This window comes from Delphinus delphis, chromosome 3 (assembly GCF_949987515.2).
Source record: "Delphinus delphis chromosome 3, mDelDel1.2, whole genome shotgun sequence".
Taxonomy (NCBI): Eukaryota; Metazoa; Chordata; class Mammalia; order Artiodactyla; family Delphinidae; genus Delphinus; species Delphinus delphis.
In genome coordinates, this window is record NC_082685.1 from 5,902,741 (window position 1) to 5,925,818 (window position 23,078).

General features: G+C 46.2%; 1 protein-coding gene across 2 annotated transcripts in view; it reads left to right on the forward strand.

Moving 5' to 3' along the window:
• Positions 1-23,078, forward strand: part of SAFB (scaffold attachment factor B) — a 34,341-nt gene that overhangs the window by 9,263 nt on the left and 2,000 nt on the right. For both annotated transcript variants that reach the window (XM_060007529.1, XM_060007530.1), the window contains exons 3-17: positions 3,916-3,980; positions 4,062-4,268; positions 7,227-7,289; positions 9,851-9,878; positions 10,817-11,327; positions 11,751-11,800; positions 12,579-12,673; positions 14,427-14,576; positions 14,654-14,736; positions 15,052-15,191; positions 15,347-15,435; positions 17,019-17,125; positions 19,012-19,299; positions 20,444-20,581; positions 21,021-21,063. In XM_060007529.1, the coding sequence (XP_059863512.1) occupies positions 3,916-3,980; positions 4,062-4,268; positions 7,227-7,289; positions 9,851-9,878; positions 10,817-11,327; positions 11,751-11,800; positions 12,579-12,673; positions 14,427-14,576; positions 14,654-14,736; positions 15,052-15,191; positions 15,347-15,435; positions 17,019-17,125; positions 19,012-19,299; positions 20,444-20,581; positions 21,021-21,063 (2,057 nt within the window). The remainder of the gene's footprint in view (positions 1-3,915; positions 3,981-4,061; positions 4,269-7,226; positions 7,290-9,850; positions 9,879-10,816; positions 11,328-11,750; positions 11,801-12,578; positions 12,674-14,426; positions 14,577-14,653; positions 14,737-15,051; positions 15,192-15,346; positions 15,436-17,018; positions 17,126-19,011; positions 19,300-20,443; positions 20,582-21,020; positions 21,064-23,078) is intronic.

The following is a 23,078-nucleotide window of genomic DNA, read 5'->3' on the forward strand; positions in this document are numbered from 1 at the left end:
CTCAATATCCCACATTGGCAAGGGTGTGAGGAAATGGGTAGTTATTGGAGATGGTAAATTAATAAAGCTGCTTTGGGAGGTTAACTAAACCAAGGAACTCCATAATATGGAATAAAAGATGGAAGTGAGTCAATATATAGCACAAGAAACTATTCCAAGGCCTTTATTGAGTAACAAAAGCAAGTTACAGAATGTATATACAATATGATTCCATTACATAACAAGTTTATTTCCATTTGAATGATATATGTGTGTAAATCCCCAAGAAAATGTTTTGAAGGACCACCAAGCTGGTAACAATGGTTACCTCTTAGAAGTGCAATGGGGAGAAGGGAGACTAGTTTTTTTCATGTATTTATGAGGGTGGATCTTTTATTAATAAATGGTGTGAATTTATTTATTTTATTTACTTTTTGCTGCGTTGGGTCTTCGTTGCTGCGCACAGGCTTTCTCTAGTTGCGTTGAGCAGGGGTTACTCTTCGTTGTGGTGCACAGCCTTCACATTGCAGTGGCTTCTCTTGTTTCAGAGCGCAGGCTCTGTGCACACAGGCTTCAGTAGTTGTAGCACGCAGGCTAAGTAGTTGTGGCGCACGGGCTTGGCTGCTCCGTGGCATGTGGGATCTTCCCAGACCAGGGCTCGAACCCATATCCCCTGCATTGGCAGGCGGGTTCTTAACCGCTGTGCCACCAAGGACATCCCAATGGTGTGAATCTTTTAATGAGTGTATTTGTGTAATTGTGTGGATGTATTTATGTAGTCAAGCAAATTTTTAAAAATATTGGCCTTTCCACATGCAGCAGGCCATACGGGATACTGGGGGCATATCCCAGCAGAAGTCCAGGGAGGTGGTCTAACAGGTGAGTTGGACGTAATTGCCAAAGCAGAAGCTTAACAGGGAGAAGAAACCAGAATCCCAGGCGTGGGGGCTGGGAGCAGGTTATAGAGACAAGCACTGAGCGAGGCCTGTAGTTTGGAGACTGCGAACATTGGAGGCGTTTTACTCTGCAGAAGAAGGCTTTGAGGGGTACCTTTTCCCTAAGTACCAAAAACAGTCGCTTTAGTTTTTGCAAGAGTAATATTTTTCATTCACATTAATTTTGGATTCATTTAGACACGCTGTTTTTCATCTTTGGAAAGTAGGGTATCTTTCCCCAAACCTACTTCCCCCCAAAGTAGGCGATTGTTGATAAGCATCCCAGTAGGGGTGTGCTTTCTATATTGAAGACTAAACGTTCTTAGAACTGCATATTCTCTTGACATTTCTGGCCAGGTCATTTAGCTGGGAGAGTTCTCCTGTGGAGGGATTTGAGCTGCAGTGGAACTGTGCTTATTGCTCAGGAGAACAGTAGGTTGTGAGATCTGAGTCTGCCAGATGAAAACCCGCTGCCTTTCTTGTGAAAGGGAGAAAGACAGTATAAAGGGTGGCAAGTTTGTGGTAGTCTACTTAGATTTTTTCCTAGTAGTAATTCAGTGGAATTGGACAAAAACCAATGTGCATGTTCTAGAATGGTAACCAGCTTTATCAAATACAGTAAGTCTGTGGAAACGTTGCTAGTGTATCTTCCTGGCATATTTACAAAGACCACTGGGTTGAGTTCCAGACATTTTTGAAGCTCAAGGCATGTTTTGCCATAGGAATATTATAAAATGGTATTGGGGTTCCCAGTCAGCCACCAAGGCTACATGCACGTAATGTATTGCATTCTAGTATTAGTGTCACAATTCCCTGTGTTCCTAAATAAGATATTCCTGAGAACATGAGTGAAATTAGAATGTGGAAGAATTAAGTAACACATGTTATAAGAAAATTCTCACCCTTGAGAGAGGTTTTTTTAACGTCTGAATGATGGTATAAATGATTAGAGTTGAGCTCCCCGCACACACAGATTCTATATACACTTACGAGATTAATCATTAAATATAGGCAAATTAATGTCTAGTTCTTTTATATTACTTGAAAAATACTTAGTAGTCTTAAGAAATTGATCTTTGCTTTGGGGAAATAGTCGTCGCAGGAAGTGAGTCCTCCTGAGGTTGTGCAGCTAGGGACAGGTGGCTGATTAGCACCTCTTTCCATAGACCAACATTTCAGATCAGTGGGGGGGAAAGATTAGTAAATGGTGTTGGGAAATCAGTTTCCAGATGGAAGAGGCATTTGTAAAATAGTCTTACTCAGCAGGAAACTGGAAGAATCAAATGTTAAAATGAAATCGGAAAAGAACTAAATATAGGTGAATATTTGTGTGGTCTTGGTGTGGAGATGGGCTTCTAAACATGAAGGTAAAAACCATTTACACATAAAAACCGATTAATAGCTTTGGCTGCATGAAAGTAAAATTTACCCAGAACCCAAAAACAAAACTAAAAGATTGGTGAAGAGCTGGGAGAAAATGTGTTGTGTTTATGACATGCAAATTAAAAATGAGGAGAAATGGAACAGAGGTTTTTTAATTGGGGAAAGGGTATAAATGAGAAATTTTTACAAAGGTGCGAATGATTGACCAAAAAATGCAACCTAAGCAGTGATCTGATAAATTCAGGTTAAAACAAGTATTCCTTTTTTGCCTAGCACGTTGACGTGGGTAAAGAAATAGCTGATTTTAATAAAGATTCAGAAAAATTGGTACTTTGATTCACTGTTGATGGAACTATGGATTGTAATACTCTTCCTCTAGGGTATCACGATAATATGTGGGGTGTTTCTTTTTAATAAAAGACTTTAAAATGTACATACTCTTTGTCCCAACTATGCCATTTATAGAAATATGTCCTAATACGACAATTACCTGGATGCAAAAAAAGAATTACCAGAATGTTCATTTTATAAGCATTTTCTTAAATCTCCATCCGTAGGTATTACTTACTTCAACGACGGTGTCTCCATATAATGCTACGAAAGTATAGAAAGATGTTCACAATACATTAAGTGAAAAGATTATAAAACGACAGTACAGTGCCATTTTTAAAAGCGAAGTACACGTATATACATAGCACAGTATGGGAGGATATCTTATCAATATATGCCACTGTATGATAGCTCGAGGGCTAACTCTAGATGGTAAAATTGTGAAAGGTTTTTACTTTCTGTTTGCTTTTTTATGTTTTCCTTTTATGTCATTGTCTCTGTGGGAAAACGTGTTCCACGTTCTTTAACTAAAAAGCAGCACAGGGACTTCCCTGGTGGTGCAGTGGCTAAGACTCCTCACTCCCAATGCAGGCGGCCCGGGTTCGATCCCTGTTCAGGAAACTAGATCCCACATGCTGCCACTAAGAGTTCTCCTGCTGCAGCTAAAGATCCCGCATGCCGCAATGAAGGTCCTACACGCAGCAACGAAGATCCCACGTGCTGCAACTGAGACCCAACACAGCCATGTAAATAGATAGATTTTTTTTTAAGCAGCACTTTTTCTCTCCCCGCCCCTTTTTTTTCTTTTTCTTTTTTTTTCTTTTTGCCACAGCACACAGCTTGTGGGGTCTTAGTTCCCCAACCAGGGATTGAACCCAGGCCGTGGGCAGTGAAAGTGCGGAATCCTAACCACTGGACTGCTAGGGAAGTCCCCAAAGCAGCACATTTGTATAAGATACTCTTCTCCCCATAACCAAAGCCACTTAACAAGAAGGGCAGGCCTGGAAAAGGTCTAGTCTACCTCCACCTTATTAAGAATCCATTTCAGGCTCCTCATACTTCCACAGCCAGTTGATAAGAACAGAACCACTTCTACTTGGGGGTAGTAGAGGGGCTGCCTTATGCAGAATGGCCTTATCATTCCTGGATTATGGTGTTCCTAAATGGAGAAGTGCCACGGGTGTTTTAGGTTGTCTTATTTCTGTAGTGCTTAGGGCCTATAAAAGTGCAAGTTGTCACGTCTGGAAAGTGCATATCGATGATCTCATGCTGTAAATTATTCCTCCAGGGCGCAAACCAGAAGAAGAGGGTGTGGAAGATAACGGGCTAGAGGAAAATTCTGGGGATGGACAGGTATGTGCAGCCTTGTCAGTGAATCAGCTCCGTGCGTGGACCCATGACAGTCATCTGATGGTGGTATTTTGTCTGTCACAGGAGGATGTTGAGACCACTTTGGAGAACTTGCAGGACATCGACATGATGGATATCAGTGTGTTGGATGAAGCAGAAATCGATAATGGAAGTGTTGCAGATTGTGTGGACGACGACGATGCTGATAATCTCCCGGAGTCCCTGTCTGATAGTAGAGAGCTAGTCGAGGGAGAAATGAAGGAGCTTCCTGAGCCGCTTCAAGAACATGCTGTAGGTAACTCGGCAGTGTCTCTACAGTGTACCCTAAACGTAACAATTCCTCAAATAGCTTAATAGTTGATAAGTTTTATATTTGGACTTAAGTTCTTTTAATGCCAGTTGAGTAGAATGGTGGCTAATCCATTCACATGTAAAAATCAGATGAGTCTGAAAAACACACTTTGCTTCATTGAAAAATGGTGTCTCGTGAGGAACGCGAGTATATGCTCTCCATTTGTATCATGCAGTGTTAAGCCTTTTGAGGATACTATTGTAGATCTTCCTGTTTATTATAGGAGATTGGTCTGTGGTGTAACACCTGGGATGCCTTGAAAATACCAAAACAGAGGTTCAAAGTTGGTCTTTTGCTGTCAACCAATTGGTACTCGCCTAAGTCAATCTTTTTTTTTTTTTTTTTTTTTTTTTTGCCGTATGCGGGCCTCTCACTGTTGTGGCCTCTCCCGTTGCAGAGCACAGGCTCCGGATGCGCAGGCGCAGCAGCCATGGCTCCCAGGCCCAGCCGCTCCGCGGCATGTGGGATCTTCCCAGACCGGGCCACGAACCCATGTCCCCTGCATTGGCAGGCGAACTCTCAACCTCTGCGCCACCAGGGAAGCCCTCGCCTAGTCAATCTTTAACACTGACTTTGATGTTGTTTTTAAAGCCTTAGGTTTTTTTTCTTGTTAGATGCAGTTATGGTGGGCATTATTTATTGAACTTTGTCTGCCAGACATTAGGCATTATTTCATTTAATCCTTTGAACAACAGTGTGATATATAGATGCTGTTATGCCCATTTTCCAATTGGGGAAATTGGGGAGTAAAAAGGTAAAGAAATATCTCCAGACAATATATAGGTCATATGAGAATAAGAATTAAGACCAGTCTAATTCCAGAGTCCATGTACTTAACTCATACACCACATTATCTCAGTGCTGTTAAATTTACTGGATTGTGTCATTTCCGTGAGGATGAACGTTTCTCGGGTAGCCAGAAGAGGCAATGAAAAATAGAAGCCATGAGGCGTCTTTGTAGGAAATCCTAGGGCTTGGTCCTAGGGGGCACCTTGTTTTCGTAGTCCTCCTCAGATCTTTTGTGGAGTGTCTCCCGAGTACTCTAGTACTCCCGGGGGAAGGAAGCCCTGTTCTCTGCTGGTCCACCCATGCTGTTCCTTGGAATGTGTTTGCATTTTCTTTTGGAACTGATCCTCAATACCCTTAGAGGAAGCAGATTGTCATCTTTGAAAGGGGTGGGGGGGGGTTGAGAAACGATTGGGTCATTTTAACACAGATAGGGTATGCAATTGATTCATCTGTTGATGAGTCTCATTCACTGGCTTCCTAAAAAGGAGTACCAGAAACACGAGAGCAGTGAAACCCTTCCTTATTGGCTGCTTTTCCTTAAGGCTGTTTTATTCCCTGTGATTAGAAAATAATATATTAAGTAACAAAAGCTTGGAAACGCCTAAATGTCTATCAGTAATTGTTAAGTAACCATGGTTTAGTGGAAGCAGTTGTTTAAAAGTTAACAGCATTGACTAGAGGTCTGCCACTTAACTTGCTGTGTGACCTTGGCTAATTTACTTAATCTTTCTGGGCCTCATTTGCAAAAATAGTAGGTTTGAGGAGGACTAAATAGATGAATGCTTATTGCTAATTTAGAGCAAAAGTCATCAAGCTGGCCAAAAATTTATTGGAACACAGCCACACCTATTTGTGACAATTGTCTGTGGCTGATTTCTGGATACAACAGCAGAGTAGAATACTCATGACAGAGACCGTCTGGCCTACAAAGCCTAAAATATTCACTATCTGGCCCTTGACCCCCAGCTTAGAGCAGCACCTATTGTATAGCAAGCGGCAGTAAGGTTATTGCTACTGTTACTATAACATTTATTACTCCTTCCGGTGATACAGTTACTACTTTTATATACCATCTCAATGAACTAAGCTTATTTATATGAACTAGAATAATCTCCAAGATGGCAGCAAAAGTAAGGCAGGGAACAGAATAATGTGCTACTAATCATGGAGACAGAGAAAGGAGAGACAGTCTTTCACATGCATGTGTGCCCATGCTCTTGTGAGCATGTGTAGAATGTCTTGAGATGGCTGTGTCAGGGGAAGGAAGGAGTGGTGCAAGGTAGTTTCCTAGTCAAGTAAAGGTAATAACAATACATGCTAGTTATAAAATATTTTGAAACTATCTCCCCCCCCAAAAAAATAAACCAACATTCAGGGCTTTATAACAAACAATCTAAATTATGTTAGGTCACACAACAATGATTTTATGAACCCCCTTTCTATATTTGGGGAATCCCTTGCTTTATGGACAGAGCCCACCTCATAGAGTAGAAGCTCAACATACCAGTTACTCTTGCCCTGCAGATGGGGCAGTGTTGGGTCACCTGGGCTTTGCCAGTCCTATGCTCCTGTCCCCACACTCAGTTTGGAAGTTGATGATGCTGAGTGGCAGGGTTCCCGGAGAAGCCCTTCCCATGTGGGCAGTAGCCTCCCTAGCAGCAGCAGTCCCAATGGCAGTAGCATCCAGGTTCGGGAAGCTGTGGTGGCCATGGAAATCCAAGAACCCACTCTGCAGCATGATTCTAGATGGTGTTCCTGGAAGAACAGCCCCAAACCTGGTGGTCCAGTCTACCAGGAGAGCCCATGTACTGCCCAGTTGTGCTTTTTTTTGCTTAACTTAGACTTTTGTTTTTCTTTGTTTGGCTTGCATCTTGAAACCCAAACTGATACCATTTTAGTGGGTCTCCTAGTCTGTCTGCAGGTATATGTTTATGTACATTTCTTTTATTTGAGGTGGAATCCCAATATAATGCTTTTTTGATTCCTGCACTGTGTTTAGAATTTCATCTTAAATGACTTTTCATGGCTGTAGGTTTTCACTGTATGGATGTACCATTATGTTACCTTATTATTGATGTAATAAATTTTATTCTCCATTTATTTTACAGGTAGAGGACAAAGAAACTATAAACAATTTAGATACTTCATCATCTGACTTCACTATATTACAGGTAAATTGTTGTATGTCTCAGTAATTTTAGAATCAAACATTAGACCACAGTCTCTGGAAACGACTTCCAATATGGTATGGCAGTCCCAACTAAAAGTCATTGCAAAGTTTATTTCCTTTGTTGGCTTCTGTAGAGGGGGTTTTGCTTTCCACTTTCCCCTAATATGACATGCCTATTGAAAAGGGCTCATCGTCTTGGCTTCCCTTCCAAGCACTGTGGCGTCCCTGCAGCAGAGAGGAGGGTGTGTTTGCGGGGTTCTTGTTAATTTGATGGGTGGGAGAAGGGCAGCCTGTCGGGTCTGTTCTGGATGACATCCTCTGCAGAAAGACTATTAGATGAGACATGAGACAGCAGGGGGGACACCCCCTCCTCAGGAGAGACGAATGGGGCACGGATGAGGATGCAAGGGGGTGACCAGAGCGCTGACCTCACAGCTGGGAAGAAAGATGGATTCTCAGGGGTTCTGGTTCTGCCTTTGGGAAGTTTTTCTCAGAAAGTACACAGATTTCTTTTGATAACTACATCATCTTGGCTGTTTGATGACCATCTGTGTAGAAGTTAAATCTTACATGAGAACAAATGAGATGTGGCCTAACTTTCAGGTATGGTTTGCATAAATGTGGATCTTGAGTTTCCTTTTCCTTTTTCTGCCAGCTGTAGATGTAAACTGTTGGAATAAAGCTGGGTAGCTAATTTTCGGTAGAAAGTTTTGTGAGGAAATGAAAATACTTAGGCCAGTCATAAGTAAGCTGACTGCCAGTCAGCTTATGCCAGTCCTTGTTTTTTGTTTGTTTTAATAATGTCACCTATGCTGCTTAATTGGAAATCACCTTTCAGACAAGATCTTCACTTGCTTCTGCCAGGCAGGGGCAAGGTTTGTTATTAACAAGCCAGAACCCCGGCCTTGAGGGTGCAAATCTCAAGGAAACTTGGTGAAACCCCATTCACCTTTAGGGCTGATGTCTCTCTCCAGCTGCAAAGTGACACAACCTGTTCCTGACTCAGAAGGGAAAGGAGGAACGGGTCTTGTCATTTTCTTGAGTGTCTCTGTAGGTCAAAGACTCCTGTATGTATTATCCTAACCAGACGCTTATATATAGCTCCTCTCAGAGACAAATAGAAACATATGCGTTTTTCTCTAGGGAAAGTCAGGAGAGAATTGTTCTGCCTAAAATGATTGTTTCCTTCAGTGTAGAATCTTTAATTCCCAGCATGAAATGAAAAAGAATTGATTACAAATAAATGAAACTATTATGAAAGTGAACAGTTTCCTAGGGCTCCCCAGAATGGCAGGTCAGTGCCCAGTGGAAGTTGCAAACCATTCACGTCCATGTAACTTATATGCTAAGCACCTGTGCTGTGTCAGATGCATGAGAAGAAAGGTTGGTCTCCATCCTTCCTGTGTAAACAGAGCGATGAGTTGAGGCCTGGACTGATAAACAGACTCTCAGTCACATAGCCTTTGCTTAAATCTTGGCTTTGCTGTGTGTCCTTGAGGAAGTTTGTCAGCCACTCTGTGCCTGTCTCCTAATCTGTGAAAAGAAGGATGATAGTAATAGTACCAACCTGCTAGGGCTGTGTGATGATTGGTTAATATATATATAGTAAGGTGCTTGAATTTGTGCCTGGAACCTAGACAGTGCTTATCAGCGTTGGCTGGAATTCCAGAATATTGTAGTTTGTGCAGAGGGAACGTAGGGGTCAGGGGCCACATATTGAGAGGAAGTCCCTTCCTTTAGTTGGGCAGCCTCTCTATGACGAGGTGGCCCCTAAGCTAAATGCCGAGGGATGTGTAGGACTTGGTCGGGGTGGGGTGAGGTGCAGATGGCCCTGCTGGAGAGGGAGGTGGGAATGGGGGTGGTAAAACCAACGCTACTGTCGGCAAGGAATAACAATGGTGTGACTTGACAGGGCTTCCTGGGAAGGGTTGGAGGGATATTTAGGAATTAGGGCTGCCTGGTGGGTTGTTGTTTAGAAGAGATAAAGAAGCAGGTATCTGTAACACTGGAGAGGGCTCAGTTGACCAGGTGGGCAGGGGTGGTATGACCATTCAAAGAGCAGAGGTCAAGCCACCTGTGCCTTCTTTCCCTCGATCTTTTCAATTTTTGGAAACTAATGCTATATTAATTAAGTGAAAATTGATTATCTGATATGTGTCAGGCACTCTACTAGGCACTAAAGATAGAAAAAATGAAAACACTGCCCTCCAGGGCAGTGTTTAAGACAATTTAGAGGGACAGACAAGCATGTGATGGGTTCATCACCATTAAAAGTGATAAAATGTTGCCAGGCGCTGGGAAGTGCAGCAAAGCAAACAACACAGTAATAAACCAGGCCCTTTGAGAGCATCCTGGGCTGTGGGGCTTGGGGCCGAGGTGAATGAGGTGGGATGCCAGCTGTGTGGGCTCTTGCCCAGAACAAGCAGGTTCTCCACCTGTTGTATTTGTGAGGTCCCTTGTCTGTGTTTTTAAAATTCCCTTCTTAGTTATTACAGTTTTTGGTGTAAATAAATTCTAGGTTTCATCCATCTGGCACAATCTTATTTATATTTTTTGTTGCAGGAAATTGAAGAGCCATCCTTGGAGCCAGGTACTGTTAAATGAAAAACTTAGCAACGGGGTTTGGAATCATTCTAGTTTTCCACCTTCTCTAATTTGAATTCTTTAATTTTAAAAAGTTACCTTACTGTAGTATACATTGTTCTAAAGGTTTACGATCCAGAACATACCAGGATCATAGAGATTGGAAACCCAGCCATATCACCAGATCTGTGAAAGTGGCTAACTTCTCATTTCGCAAAATGTATTGGTGAGATGAAACTGTCTCATGCCTTTTTAAATGTACACGGCACTTAAACGTATGTAGAGAGAGTTTGCATGCCTCTCGAGAGCAAATACCTCTGTACCCCACAGAACAGATCTTGTGATATTGGGCAGTATCTTAACTTTGTGGTTTTTAATTCAGGCAGTGCAGGCAGTGGTAGGGAGATACGGTTTAAAACATTGAGACGTAACTGGATTCCAGAAGAGGAGTTTCTTCATGAGAATTCCAAACAAATAACTGTTCACTTTCTGGACTGCAAATATCTCAGAGCACCGATGGAAGAGATTCTGGTTTTCATGTTGGACTGTTCTGTTAAAAGAAATTCAAAGAAATTTGGAAATTGAGCTGTTCAGTGAATGGTGATACATTCAGTTAAGCAACTTGGACTTTGGAAGCTAAATTTGGAAGAGTCATATATAAACGACGACAGAATGAAGACTGTCAAGAATCAGCCAGAAGGTTATGGGGGTTAAATCTCTGGGATGCTTTTCTCTTCCATGTAGCGTAGAGGCTTGCTCTCGCAGGCGGTTGGAGCGCAGGTAGTGTAACCAGTGTAACTTTGTGTACCCGCGGGTTTTCCAATCTCTGTGTAGCTAGCAGTTCTCTTCGTGTTAGTGTGGCAGCCGTGCCAGTTCCACATTTGTGATTGCTTTATTTCCCTGGTAATTAAACCTTGTGCCATTCTATTCCTGTTAAATCCGTAGAAAATGAGAAAATACTCGACATTTTGGGGGAAACTTGTAAATCTGAGCCAGTAAAAGAAGAAGGTTCCGAGCTGGAGCAGCCATTTGCACAGGAAACAAGTAGCGTGGGGCCAGACAGAAAGCTTGCGGAGGAAGAGGACCTTTTTGACAGCGCCCATCCGGAGGAGGGTGATTTAGATTTGGCCAGCGAGTCAACAGCACAAGCTCAGTCGAGCAAGGCAGACACCCTGTTAGCGGTAGTGAAAAGGGAGCCCGTGGAGCAGACAGGCGATGGCGAGAGGACGGACTGTGAGCCTGTAGGGCTAGAGAAGCCAGTTGAGCAGAGTAGTAAAGCCTCAGAGCACACGGAAGCCTGTAGCGAGGAGGCCTCGGAAGCGCCCCCGGAAGCCTCAAGCCCAGACCCCAGGGATAGCAAAGAAGACGTGAAGAAGTTTGCTTTTGAAGCTTGTAATGAAGTCCCTCCGGCTCCTAAAGAGTCCTCAGCCAGTGAGGGCGCTGATCAGAAAATGAGGTTTGTTTTTTCTCAGTTTTAGACCAGACGCTATCTCCTTTTCATTGGTCGTTTAATGACACACATAAGCTGTTGTTTCTGCAATTGGCCAGCCAGACTGATGCAATTGTAGTTTACTTCTAAAGAATGTTTTATTTCTCTTTGTTTATTTTAAGCTGATTACATAATCTTTTTTCTTTTCTCAACCTATCATGGTTGTTTTCTTTAATTCTTCCTAATTATCTTTAGCCCAGCAGAATTAATTAACTCCTGTGGGTCTGAAATCTTATGGTTAGGTCAGATTTCCAATACACGTTTGTCGGGGTATCATTTTTTCAGAACTAAATTTCGGGTAGGTATGCAACCTCAGCACGTATTTTATAATTTTGAGTTTGTTTCCTGTCTGCTTCTTCCTTCTGGAGTGACATTGTCTTTTGTCTCTAGTTCTGTCGAAGATGACTTGGATACCAAAAGGCTTTCCAAAGAGGAAAAGGGTAGGTCAGCGTGACATCGTCCCCAAGAGCATGTTTGGCCCCCACGGTGGCGGGTGTTTGGTTCTGGGCTGTCCACACCCATTTCTGCCTCACATGTGCCTGTGAGCCCGTCTTGAAGCCTTTTCTCCACTCTGTCCCCTGCTCCTCACTGCAGGTTCTGGGTTGCAGGGCAGAGTTGACACATCGATTTGATGCTCATGCTTGATTTTGCCAGAGGGCTTTGAGCTCCTCCATCCTGACTGACCCTCTGATTTGCAACCTCCTTAGCCATGGTGACACTTGCAGATGGAGAAAATGCTTCGAGTTTCAGATACCTTGGGGCGGTGGGGGGCACTTTCCCTGGTATTACAGATTTATCAACACCAGAGCCTTTTATTGATTCACTGATTGAGAAGTAGTTTTGCTGGTCCAGATTCCTCCTTAATCAGTGTTCTAAGAACAAAAACCAGTGGTTTTTGTGGTTCCACACCGTGGTTCCACACTGATAGCACCTGTCTTACATTCCAAAGTCACCTCACTGGATTGGATGATGCCATGTGGTAGCTAAGGGACTCTCCCACGGGCTGAGCAGCCCCTGACTCGCCGTAGTAATGGCGTTGCCAGTGGTCCCGTCTGCCTAGTGCGCAGAGCTTGTGTAAGGACAGTGGGCGGGGCCCCACACCCCAGCTGGCTTTGGGTACTGCTGGCATCTGGGACAAGAAGGGAAAGTGTCTGGTTTGGAATGAGACTCAGGATTTTGTTGGTGTCGTGTTTTTTACCTGAACTTTTTTTGTGATAGGTCGTAGCAGTTGTGGTAGGAATTTCTGGGTTAGTGGACTTTCTTCTACCACCAGAGCTACAGATTTGAAGAATCTTTTCAGCAAGTATGGGAAGGTAAGACCGGGGATGATATTTTTAAGCCCATGCAGTATGGCTTCTACGCGCAGATCATTGTCCCCACGCAGTGAGGACTTTGAGTGACCGTGCCGCTCTTTGACTTCACATCTGCTCACATTGCTCGTGGCGGGTCTGCCCCCCCACGGGGAGAGATGCAAGCCCAGTGGGAGTTCCCAGAGCCCACGTCCACTTTGTATTTCTCACCTTTCCCCGGCCCCCAAGCCACCACACAACTTGATAGCTTCCTGAATCCATTTCTCTGGCTTTAGGCCTTAAATCCAGGGAGGGCTGTGGAGGGTGGAGCAGAGGGCAGGGTGGGAAGGTGCTGGTAGCATTTTCGTGAGATGGTGGTGATTACAGAATGAAGCTCTAGATACGGTTACAGACAAGATCTGGGGAGCCAGGCCGGTGTGGACAGCTATGGGCCCCAGCTCTGCCACTCAGAGTTGTGTGGCCGGGGCATGTCGCCTCTCCCGTGTGAACCTCATCTCGTCACCTGGGGGCCCTCAAAGTTGCTGCCTCCTTACGATGGCGTGTGTAACTGGAGCAGAGCTGATGGTGCCCTGCCTCTGCCCACCTGCTTTCACCCCCAGCTGAGTAGCTCTGGCCCCCTCTTCTCTGCCCCCCCTGCCTGCCTCCCTCCGTCCTCAGCCCGGCAGGGGTGGCCGTGATGCCCAGGTGGGCCACCTCCCCGCCTGGGTGCCAACTACAGTCCCTCGTGTGTTACCTTTAGTCCCTCCTCATTCTCCCCCTCCCTCTCCCCCTTCCTCCCTATGCTTCCTGGACTCACTTCCAGATAAACCGCTGCACCTGTGCCTCCTTGTCTCTCAGTCAGCCTTGGCCAAGTGAGACTTAGCACAGGCTTGTGTTCGTAGTAAGGGTTCAGCAATGATAACTGAGAAAACCAACGTCATTTACCTTGGTTGTTGACGTTCAGGAGCTAACAAGGAAGACTAAACTTGACATGTTTCTCAAAATGACTCACGACTCCCTGGGCCTCAATAATACAAGGTGGGAACCTTTTCTTGACTCTGCTGTGGCCCTCAAAGCAGATGGCTGCTCTCAGCAGGGAAGTGTCAGCCTGGAGCCTGCAGTGTCTTGGGTTCATTGCTGGCTCGAATAAGGGACCAGACCACTCTGAAACCTTCCTTTGGGGGTAAGACTCCATGTGGCACAGTGAGTCTGAATACTGGCCATGGCCACTGGTTCCAGTGGGACCTCTCCTGAGCTGTGGTGCCTTCTGCCATAAAAGGGTGTTCCTAACTTCAGCTTACTGAGGTTGTTGGGAGAGTTAAGTAGCATATAAGGATGTATCTGTAGTGCCTGAAACATCTCCTTGAATTTTTGTTAGTAGTAGGATGGGCTCTTCATTACAGAGCGCTCTTTATGAACCTGTCCTGTCGCTCCTTCTGTAGATGTGTTTTCCTACGTCACTGGCCACGTAGACGACTGCATATTCAGAAACGTTGCTTTACAAATTTTACATAGTGTTAACGGCATGCTGGCCGGACTCTGCCTTCTGCTTCACTTTCTCTGTCGTCCACACTGTCATCCTGGTGCCCTAGAGGAGCAGGCAGGATGGAGGAGGAGCAGCCAGACAGGAGCATTACCCTCCCCAGCCTCTACCTGCTACTTGTCCACCTGTCCTCAGTGTCTCTGGTGGGGGGCAGGGGGGCACAGCATGAACCGCAGTGTCGGGATCTGTGGGCGGGCTTCGTGTCCGAGCCATATTTGTGTGCTTTCCTTCAAGGTGGTGGGCGCCAAGGTTGTGACCAACGCCCGGAGTCCTGGAGCTCGCTGCTACGGCTTTGTTACCATGTCCACCGCGGAAGAGGCCACAAAATGCATTAACCACCTGCACAAAACAGAGCTCCACGGGAAGATGATCTCAGTGGAAAAAGTAAGGAGCTGTTTTCTTCCCGGGATGTGACCATGTTAGGAAATAAGGTAATACTTCCACCTGATTCTCTTTTTCAGGCAAAAAATGAACCTGCTGGGAAGAAAACTTCTGACAAAAGAGAAGGGGAGGGGAAAAAAGAGAAGTCTAGCAATGCTGACAGGTATTACTCTTCCCGAGGGGATTGTGGCCAAGGTGACCCTTTTCTTCATTTCACGTCCTTCACGTTTTCCACGGATGGGGAAGGCTGTGAGGCCCTCGCCCCCTTTACTTTTTTGCATTCGTTGAGGACGGTTTCACCACTAGTCCTGGGAGATGACTCCAGTCCCTTGGCAGGCTCCTTGTTCCCCATCCTGTTGATGCCTTAGAGGCAGCCTCCTCATCACTTGGTGCTCATTGCAAGAGTCCTGTCATCATCGCTGGCTTTTTTCCCTCAATATCTCTTCTCACCCACTTGTGTCTGGGGTGTTATTTTTAGATCTGCAAACCTTAAGAGAGAAGAGAAGCCCGACAGAAAAGATGATGCTAAAAAGAGTGAAGATGGAAGTGGAGAAAAGAGCAAAGATCAGGATGATCAGAAACCTGGCCCTTCAGAACGATCTCGAACCACAAAATCAGGTAGCTGACCAATGGGTATGGGAGATTTCACCTTGTGTTCTCTTCCTAGCTGGTGTGGTTAGTTGGCAACACAAACTACATTTGTTTTCTATGGAGTTGAGTGTTGTTCCTCATTTGGAGGTGCCGCTTCTTATCTTGCTCCTTTCTTCCTGTAGGAAGTCGAGGAACTGAGCGGACTGTGGTGATGGATAAATCTAAAGGTGTACCTGTTATCAGTGTCAAAACATCAGGATCCAAAGACAGAGTGAGTGTCCTTTCCCACCTAGGGTAGTCATTTCCTCTGACGCTCCTATGTGTGCTTTAGGGGCTTCTTGAGCTTGAGAAAAGTTGTCAGCCTTTTCAAAATGTAGGTTTTTTTGAACTTTAAAAATGGGAAAGTTTAAAAGCTTTGCTTCATAGTTTGTATGATAAGAATTGTTGCTTTTTCATCTTTTATAACTAATTTTCAAATTTAGTTATGGGAGTGGTTGGCTTTGTTTGCCTGAATCAGGGTACAGTAGTCCATTTTCCTTGCCAGCCTGGAAGTTTCAGCAGCTCTCATCGTGCATTCCTAAACCCCTGTGTGACCCAGCCAGCCTTCCGGCCTGCCTTTACAGCCAGTCCATACTCTGACTCCTTGCAGATGCTCCACAGAACACGGAATGCACAGAGTGCCAGTCTTAGGTTCTTACCACTTCACTCTGCCTGCCACTGGGGTCATGGGTAGCTGTTGATATTCATACGTTCAACTTTTGACAGGCTTACAGCTTTGATGGATGTGGGTCCAGGTCCCCAAGGCTATCCACATTCTGAGATCCACTGGGGGCCCCCCTGGACTCAGCACATAGTTGTAGTCACAGTCAGGATTGGCTTCAGTGATGCAGAGAGGATACACAGCTGGGCAGGCGGGGAAAGACAGGTGTGGGGAGTCTGGAGGGGACCCTGCAGGCTCCTTTGTGTTCTCCCTCCCGTGATGGCTCCCGCAACAGCGACAGTGCAGCCACTTGAGGGTGATACTTCTTCCCAGGGAGGCCCGTTGTAGCCTCAGCTCCCAGGGTTTTTACTGGGGCTGGTCACGTAGGCCCCTCTCCAGGCAAGTACCGAAGGAGAGCAGGTTTTCAGCAGAAATCATCGTTTGCATGGTCTGGGCACAGTGAACCACCTTTGCCAGTTAACTGTTGACTAGGGACACTCTGAATGCCAAGTTCTCTAACACCAGCCTCAGGCCTGCCATGTTAACCTGTGCTGCCCAGAAGATAAACCGTTTAAGCTTCTGAATGTTGTGGACCATTTATTTGCAAGCTGACATTTCTATTATGGCATTTCAGTCTGCCTGTGTTTGTGCAAATATTTTACTGTGTTAGAGCGGTTTCCCCTTACTTTATAATATATGATGTAGAATGGCAAATTGGAAGTGTGAATTTGAGGGCTGAGGCGGGTAGATCTCAAAAAATAATGCAGTCGGCACAAATAAGGAATCCTCAAACATACCAGAAGCAGTCTCAATTGGGCATCGCCACATGTTTAATATTAAAGAATGTGTTTGGGATGCAAAAGACAAAGTGAAAAAAAATACTTTTTTATCTTACAAAAAGTTTCTGGTAAGATACTCGTTTCCATTTGACTAGTGAAAGAACTCGAGTCATATTTTAGCATTAAATGGTAATGACAGTCTGTGACTCTGAATTACGATAAGCAAACATGAAGTTCCTTATGAGAGAAGGCTTTGTTATCTGTTTCGTTAAACGTTCATCTTCACTTCTGATCTTGGATGCTTGGACCTGGACACACCTGATTCTTCCTGTTGTTGTTTCTACCTTAACTTTTCAATGTTTCTTGGTGAACCAGGTTTCCAAGAGCCAGGATCGCAAATCGGCCAGCAGGGAGAAGCGGTCTGTTGTGTCCTTTGATAAAGTCAAAGAGTCGAGGAAGTCACGAGACTCAGAGTCCCGCAGGTGAGTCAGAATCCAGGAATGTGGGCTGGTTTGGGTGTTGCCGTTGACTGGTGATAACTCTGTCCTGGGAGGATATTTTCCAAGTCCCCTGTGGGTGGAATATTGCTTTAAACCTCTGCTCCTTTGGCTTTTAGTTCACAGACTTCCTGTGCACTGGCTTTCTTCTGTGACTTTTTTCAAACTGTTTTCTCAGGCAGGTATTTTGAAGATTCTGGGAGGTAGCAATGGCAGGGAGATGGAATGCTTTCCTGGGACAGTAGTGCTAGTTAACAGAACATAGCAAATTTGCTCCAGAAGCTGTGAATAGGGAAAAACAGTGGGACAGACCCAATGAGAGAGCTGAGAGGTCCTCATCCTTAAATAAGCCCAAGACAAGGTCCTCATAATTTTTAAAAACTAAACAGAAATGACGTCGATCACGTTGAGTGACAGTTAATGTTTCCTATCAAGAAAAAAAATTAAAAATGTAGTTTAAAAAATAAGAACCATTAGTAAAAAGGCTAGCAGAATGAGACTGAGAAAGGGGGCAGGAGCACTGTTTTCTGTAGTATGCCATACAGAACTTTGTGCTGGAAAGGGAACGGCAGTGGGCAAAGAAAAAGTGCGGTTTTGGTGAAGTAATTAGCAAATGAGTAGAACTGACCCATGTGCGTGTGGGAGTTTAACATGATAAAAGTGACATTTCCCACTAGTGAGAAAAGGACGGGGCTCGCCCCAGAATGGCTTCAGGTCACTTGGTTGTGCCTTCGGACAGTCCTTTGGATCTCTGGTTCACATCACTACAAATTGTCAACATAAACTGCTGGCTGAAAAACATAAAAATTAGTTATCCGTGTAATGCAAAAGTAAATATATTTATGAGTTTGAGATTTTGAAAGGACTGAAAATTTATAAAGGAGAGGTAGAGTACATTAAAATTTCTATACAATGAAAGACCAAAGAGAAAGTGCAAAGATGTGTGACAGATGGTGGTAAAGGTGTTTTGAAATAGATAAAAAATAACCCGATAGAAGATGGACAGAAGGGGCTGTGTACATATGGTCATGAAACATGAAACGTCGTTCAGCCTCACCAGGCATCAGGGACATGCAGGTGAAAACAGCAGTGAGACTGGTTTTCCATCTATTATTTTGATCTGAATTACAGTGGGGGGAGACAGATGCTTGTAGTGGTGGGAGTGACCTGTCCGGGGGGCACAGCAGCCTGGAGAGCGGTCCCGAGGTAGCATGGGCTTCTGAATCCTGGTGTTCCAGACCGAGCAATGCCACTTCCCCCAACTTGCCTGAGAGGAACCTGTGCTAAGAAAGTGGGGCGGGGTGGCCATTTCCCTGAGGCTGGGAACAACCAGAAGGCCCACGTCTGCGAGTGGTCATGTAAACTGTGGCCTCTCACTCCATGGGCTCCTTCCCAAAAGCATGCCGTACATCTGTAGAGGTGGGGACGCACAGGGTCCAGGACATGGTGCCTGAAAGCAAGGAAGCTGCAGCCATTTTTTTCTAAGACGCAGACACAAAGTAAGGCAAGATTAGACATTGCTGCTGGTATGATTATGTGTCTAAACACAGAGCAGAGGATAGACAGGAGACAACCTGGCAGCTGTACACGGAGACTGGAGGGAAGCACGCTGGGCACTATCAGTATCACCTGCAAAAGCAGGGCTGTCAGTGCCCTCAGCCTTGGCGGGGTCCTGCACAGCCGGGCTGCGTCCACCACCCAGCGGCCGCTGGCCCTTGCTTGTTGCTAAATGTATCTGCAGCCCGGGCCCCCCATCCCACCCCGGGGCGGAGCCGTGGCTCCATCCGTAGCTCCCCCTGCTGGGAGAGGACCTCGGTACTGGGCGCTGCTGCGGCCCCTAGGCCATTGCAGCCTCTACTCTTTGCCTCCAGGGTGCGCGAGCGCAGTGAGCGAGAGCAGTGCATGCAGGCACAGCTGGAGCGGGAGGAGCGCAAGCGGCTGCTCATCGCCCGCGAGAGGCTGGCTTTCCACAGACATCGCCTGGAGCGGGAGCGACTGGAGCGCGAGCGGCTGGAGCGCGAGCGCATGCGCGTGGAGCACGAGCGCAGGCGCGAGCAGGAGCGCATCCACCACGAGCGCGAGGAGCTGCGGCGCCAACAGGAGCTGCGCTATGAGCAGGAGCGGCGGCCCGCCGTGCGGAGGCCCTACGACGACGGGCGGTAAGCCACGCCACTCCTAGCCGCCACCCCTGAGGTGGCCCCTGGTGTTTAGAATTGTGCCGTGGTCCCCAGAGTCCTGTTAACACAACGATTTTTACTTAAAAGGAAGCACAAGTACTTGTTACAGTCAAATTTGGTATTCTGTACTTCATCTGGGAACCTGAGATAGTTTGAGATCGGTGGAGAAATGGTTGGATAAAGTGGTGCTTATTAAATCATTAGGTTCAGGTCCCAGCACAGACCACCACCCCCTCCCCCAGGAAGGAGTTCAGACACCCAGAGCAGCACGTAACACATGGGGCTGGGCACGCGGCCAGCACCTCCTTCTGGGCACCTTCCAGGTTTTGTAATCATTGCAGTAATTTGTGTTGGTTCATTCTGTTAATGAGATTGGTTTTAATTCCCCAGACATGCTGATGTGCCATACGAATACTAAAACGCTAACCACCAGTGAAAGGCCTGTCTCAGGTCTTGCTGTCAGGAGTCTGGGGTGATAATCCTAGCAATGATCCTATCAGAGCTTTTCCACATGCATGGTGTCTTGGGGGAGACTGCCTGGTGGTGTGTGTTTGTTCCTTTGTTTTAATCTTCTTTCTACTGGCATGGGTTAGAGAGGTCCCTGTGTAATGTATCACTGAGACTTCTGTAAAGGGCCTTTAAGGTGTCTTAGGACTTTTTATGCATTTTACAAGATACTGAGGGGTGAGCCAGAAATGTTTTTGAACCAGTACATTTCAAGTGCTACTGAAAGTCCTCCCCACCTGGTGTCTGCTGGGTCAAGTCTGCATTGGGATAAAAGGACAGCAGTGTACTAATTGTCCTGGTAGACTGGCCGACCCTCATGGCCGTGAGAGGTTCCCAGAAGGGATCTGCTGACACCCACTTCACTGATCCCCTCCTACAGGGAGACCTGAGCTTTTCTGTGGGGGACAAGGGGCATGTGGGGTAAGAGAGAACGGAGCCCTTCAGTCACATCCCACGTCATCCCTCCAGGCGCTCTCAGCTCGTGTGGGCGCTAATGATAAAGTTCCTTCTTGTTCTGTGAAGTGATAGGGGCAGTGGGAGGGTCAAGTTTACCAGCTTCCGCAAAGGTAATCTATTTGGAGGGGGAAATGCACGTCCTCTTTCTTGCTTCCTCTCCTAGGCGAGATGATGCTTACTGGCCAGAAGCTAAGCGGGCCGCCCTGGATGAGCGTTACCATTCTGACTTCAACCGCCAGGACCGCTTCCACGACTTTGACCACAGGGACCGGGGACGCTACCCTGACCACTCAGTCGACAGGTCAGCCACTGACCCTGCTTGCTTGATGCATGTTTTCTTTGTCTTGGTTCATTCTTTTCTTTTTTATTTTTTTTAATGTGGATCATTTTTAAAATCTTTATTGAATTTGTTACAATATTGCTTCTGTTTTACATTTTCATTTTTCGGCCCCGAGCCATGGGATATTTCTTAGCTCCCCAACCAAGGATCAAACCCTAGGCCCCTTCATTGGAAGGCAAAGTCTTAACCACTGGACCACCGGGGAAGTCCCTGTCCTGGTTCATTCTTAATGACAAAGAGCTCGAGTGGCTCTTCTAGGCTCTAGGCTTCTAGGTAGCCAGCCCACTTGAACCAGCAGAGTGTGTGTGAATTACCTGGGTTCAAGTGGAAATGTTTTCCGTTTGGGGTCTTAACCAACCTATCTTTCTCCTTATGCTTTCATTTAAATTGCTTTTTTCAGGAGAGAAGGTTCAAGGTCAATCATGGGAGAAAGAGAAGGACAGGTAAGTCAGAAGCTGTGATTGTAGCCACAGTTTTCCCTGTACAGTTGGTTCTCTTCCCTTTGTCTGCCTTCTTCCTCCTCCACCTGAGTTAGAGGAAGAACGAGTAAGGGAGTGCGGCACCTGCAATGTTCTGTGGGATGACGGTGTGAATAGCTTGTGCTTTGTGCTGGCCCAAAATTCAAACAAGTATTCTGAAGCCTTGTTTGGCTTTGACCCTAAGGTTCTATACACCTTAGTGACTACACCGGTACTAAAGTGCTGGAGAGCCTTGCATGAGTCTGGCAGGCTCTGTTGGGAAGTGCCTTGTGACCCACAGCACTGACTAGACGCGATGCCTCGTGTCACGGAGCCCGAGTGCCCCTGGAGTGTCAATGGTTGCAGGGTTAACCCGCCCCCGCTGAGCCTCGGGAAGCAACTGAGTCAGGCCCACACGTTTTCTTTTTGCAGGATGAACACATTAGAAAACAAGCTCAGTTTTCTCCTTTTTTCCTATCTTACATTTAGATTGAGAACTTCCCCAAAGAGCCTTGACTTCTTAGTGGGTTTCCTTGGAGAATCAGAGGGATGAGGGAAAGTTGTGGTCAGGGCATCGTTCTGGCAGAATCGCTGCCCCGTGGGTCGGTCTTCTCCCTGACTACAGCACCGACGTTCAGTCCTATCCTCCCTCCATGCCTGAGAACATGGCTGGGAATGGCTAAGCTCCTTGACTGCATCTGAGGAGTTCGCTGCCACCTCAGGAGCAATTCCATGACCCTCACGGGATTCCTGTTTCTCTGCTCCCAGGCATAAATCTCCCATGCAGCTAAATGTACCCCTAGTGTCATGGGTTTCCTTTGGTGGAGACATTGAGCACAGTGGTTAAATGTCCAGGCTCCAGAATCAGGACCAGGGTCACATCGCGGTGCCACCACTTCTGCTGAGCCTGTTTCTCCAGCTGTGAAAGGAGGGGAGGGAGGGTGAGGTGGAGTGGGGGGTTAAATGAGATGACATACGTGTCTGCGGCAAGTGTTTGCCCAGTCCTGCCGTGTTGCTCTTGATCATGGATAGCTATTCTCATCTGATTAGATAGTGCTCTCCTGACTGGGAGGAGTGTTTGTATTCTCACATCCATAATCACAAGTAAGACACAACTGCTGCCCCGAACGGCAAATGGTGACATCTGACACAGAAAGGGAAAACCAGCACAGGCCTCAGGGCCTTGTTGGACTGGTCCGTGGGTGGGTGGGTTGTTAGACAGGAGAATGTTGGTTAAATTTTAAAACAGCAGGGAGAGATGGGAATGGGCTTTAAATAACTAGGTCTTGCTGAGATGAACTTCTATCCTTTCAGTGTTTGTCTGATTAGTCTTCAGAAGGCTATTGATAAAAGGTCATTCTTAAATGTTTGTCCAAAATTAAATGAAGCTGTGTAAAGCATGAGCTATAATTTTTTTAAAGTCAGTGCACTTTGAAGGTTGTTCGTAGAACTACTTCCGGAATCCCGTTTGAGAGCCCTTGTTACATTTGCCAGCACTGACTTTCCTGGACACGTTGTCTTGTGATTTTGCCCCTTGAAGGAACAATGTTCTATTTTGTCCATCTTGTAAGATAGACCCCCTTTTGTTGTGTTTAGGGCGGTGTGGGCACACATTTGGGGACGAGCGGCCGTGGGGAGCAGGCAGCGGTGCTGCCCAGTGCGCCGAGGGCCACGAAGTCAGGGCTCCCATGTGGAGCCACCGTGTACCTGCCCTGGCCCAGGAGATTCCCGTGGATGCAGACGGGGACAGGGCCGCTGGAGCGGGACCCCAAGGGGCTTCGTTACCAGGACGCCTTTCTCCTTCCTTCTCAGTTAGACCATAGTCCTGGGGCAAAAGCCCCAAAGCCACAGATCAGGTTTGTGGAACAACAAGAGAACAGGGCTGTGGAGCCAGAGCCACCTCGCCAGCTCCATGAAAGTCAGCCTGGGCCTTCTTGCAGCCGGCAGGGACGGGCTTGGGTTGAAGGGAAAGGGGCTAGAGTATGAGGTGTTCTCTTTCA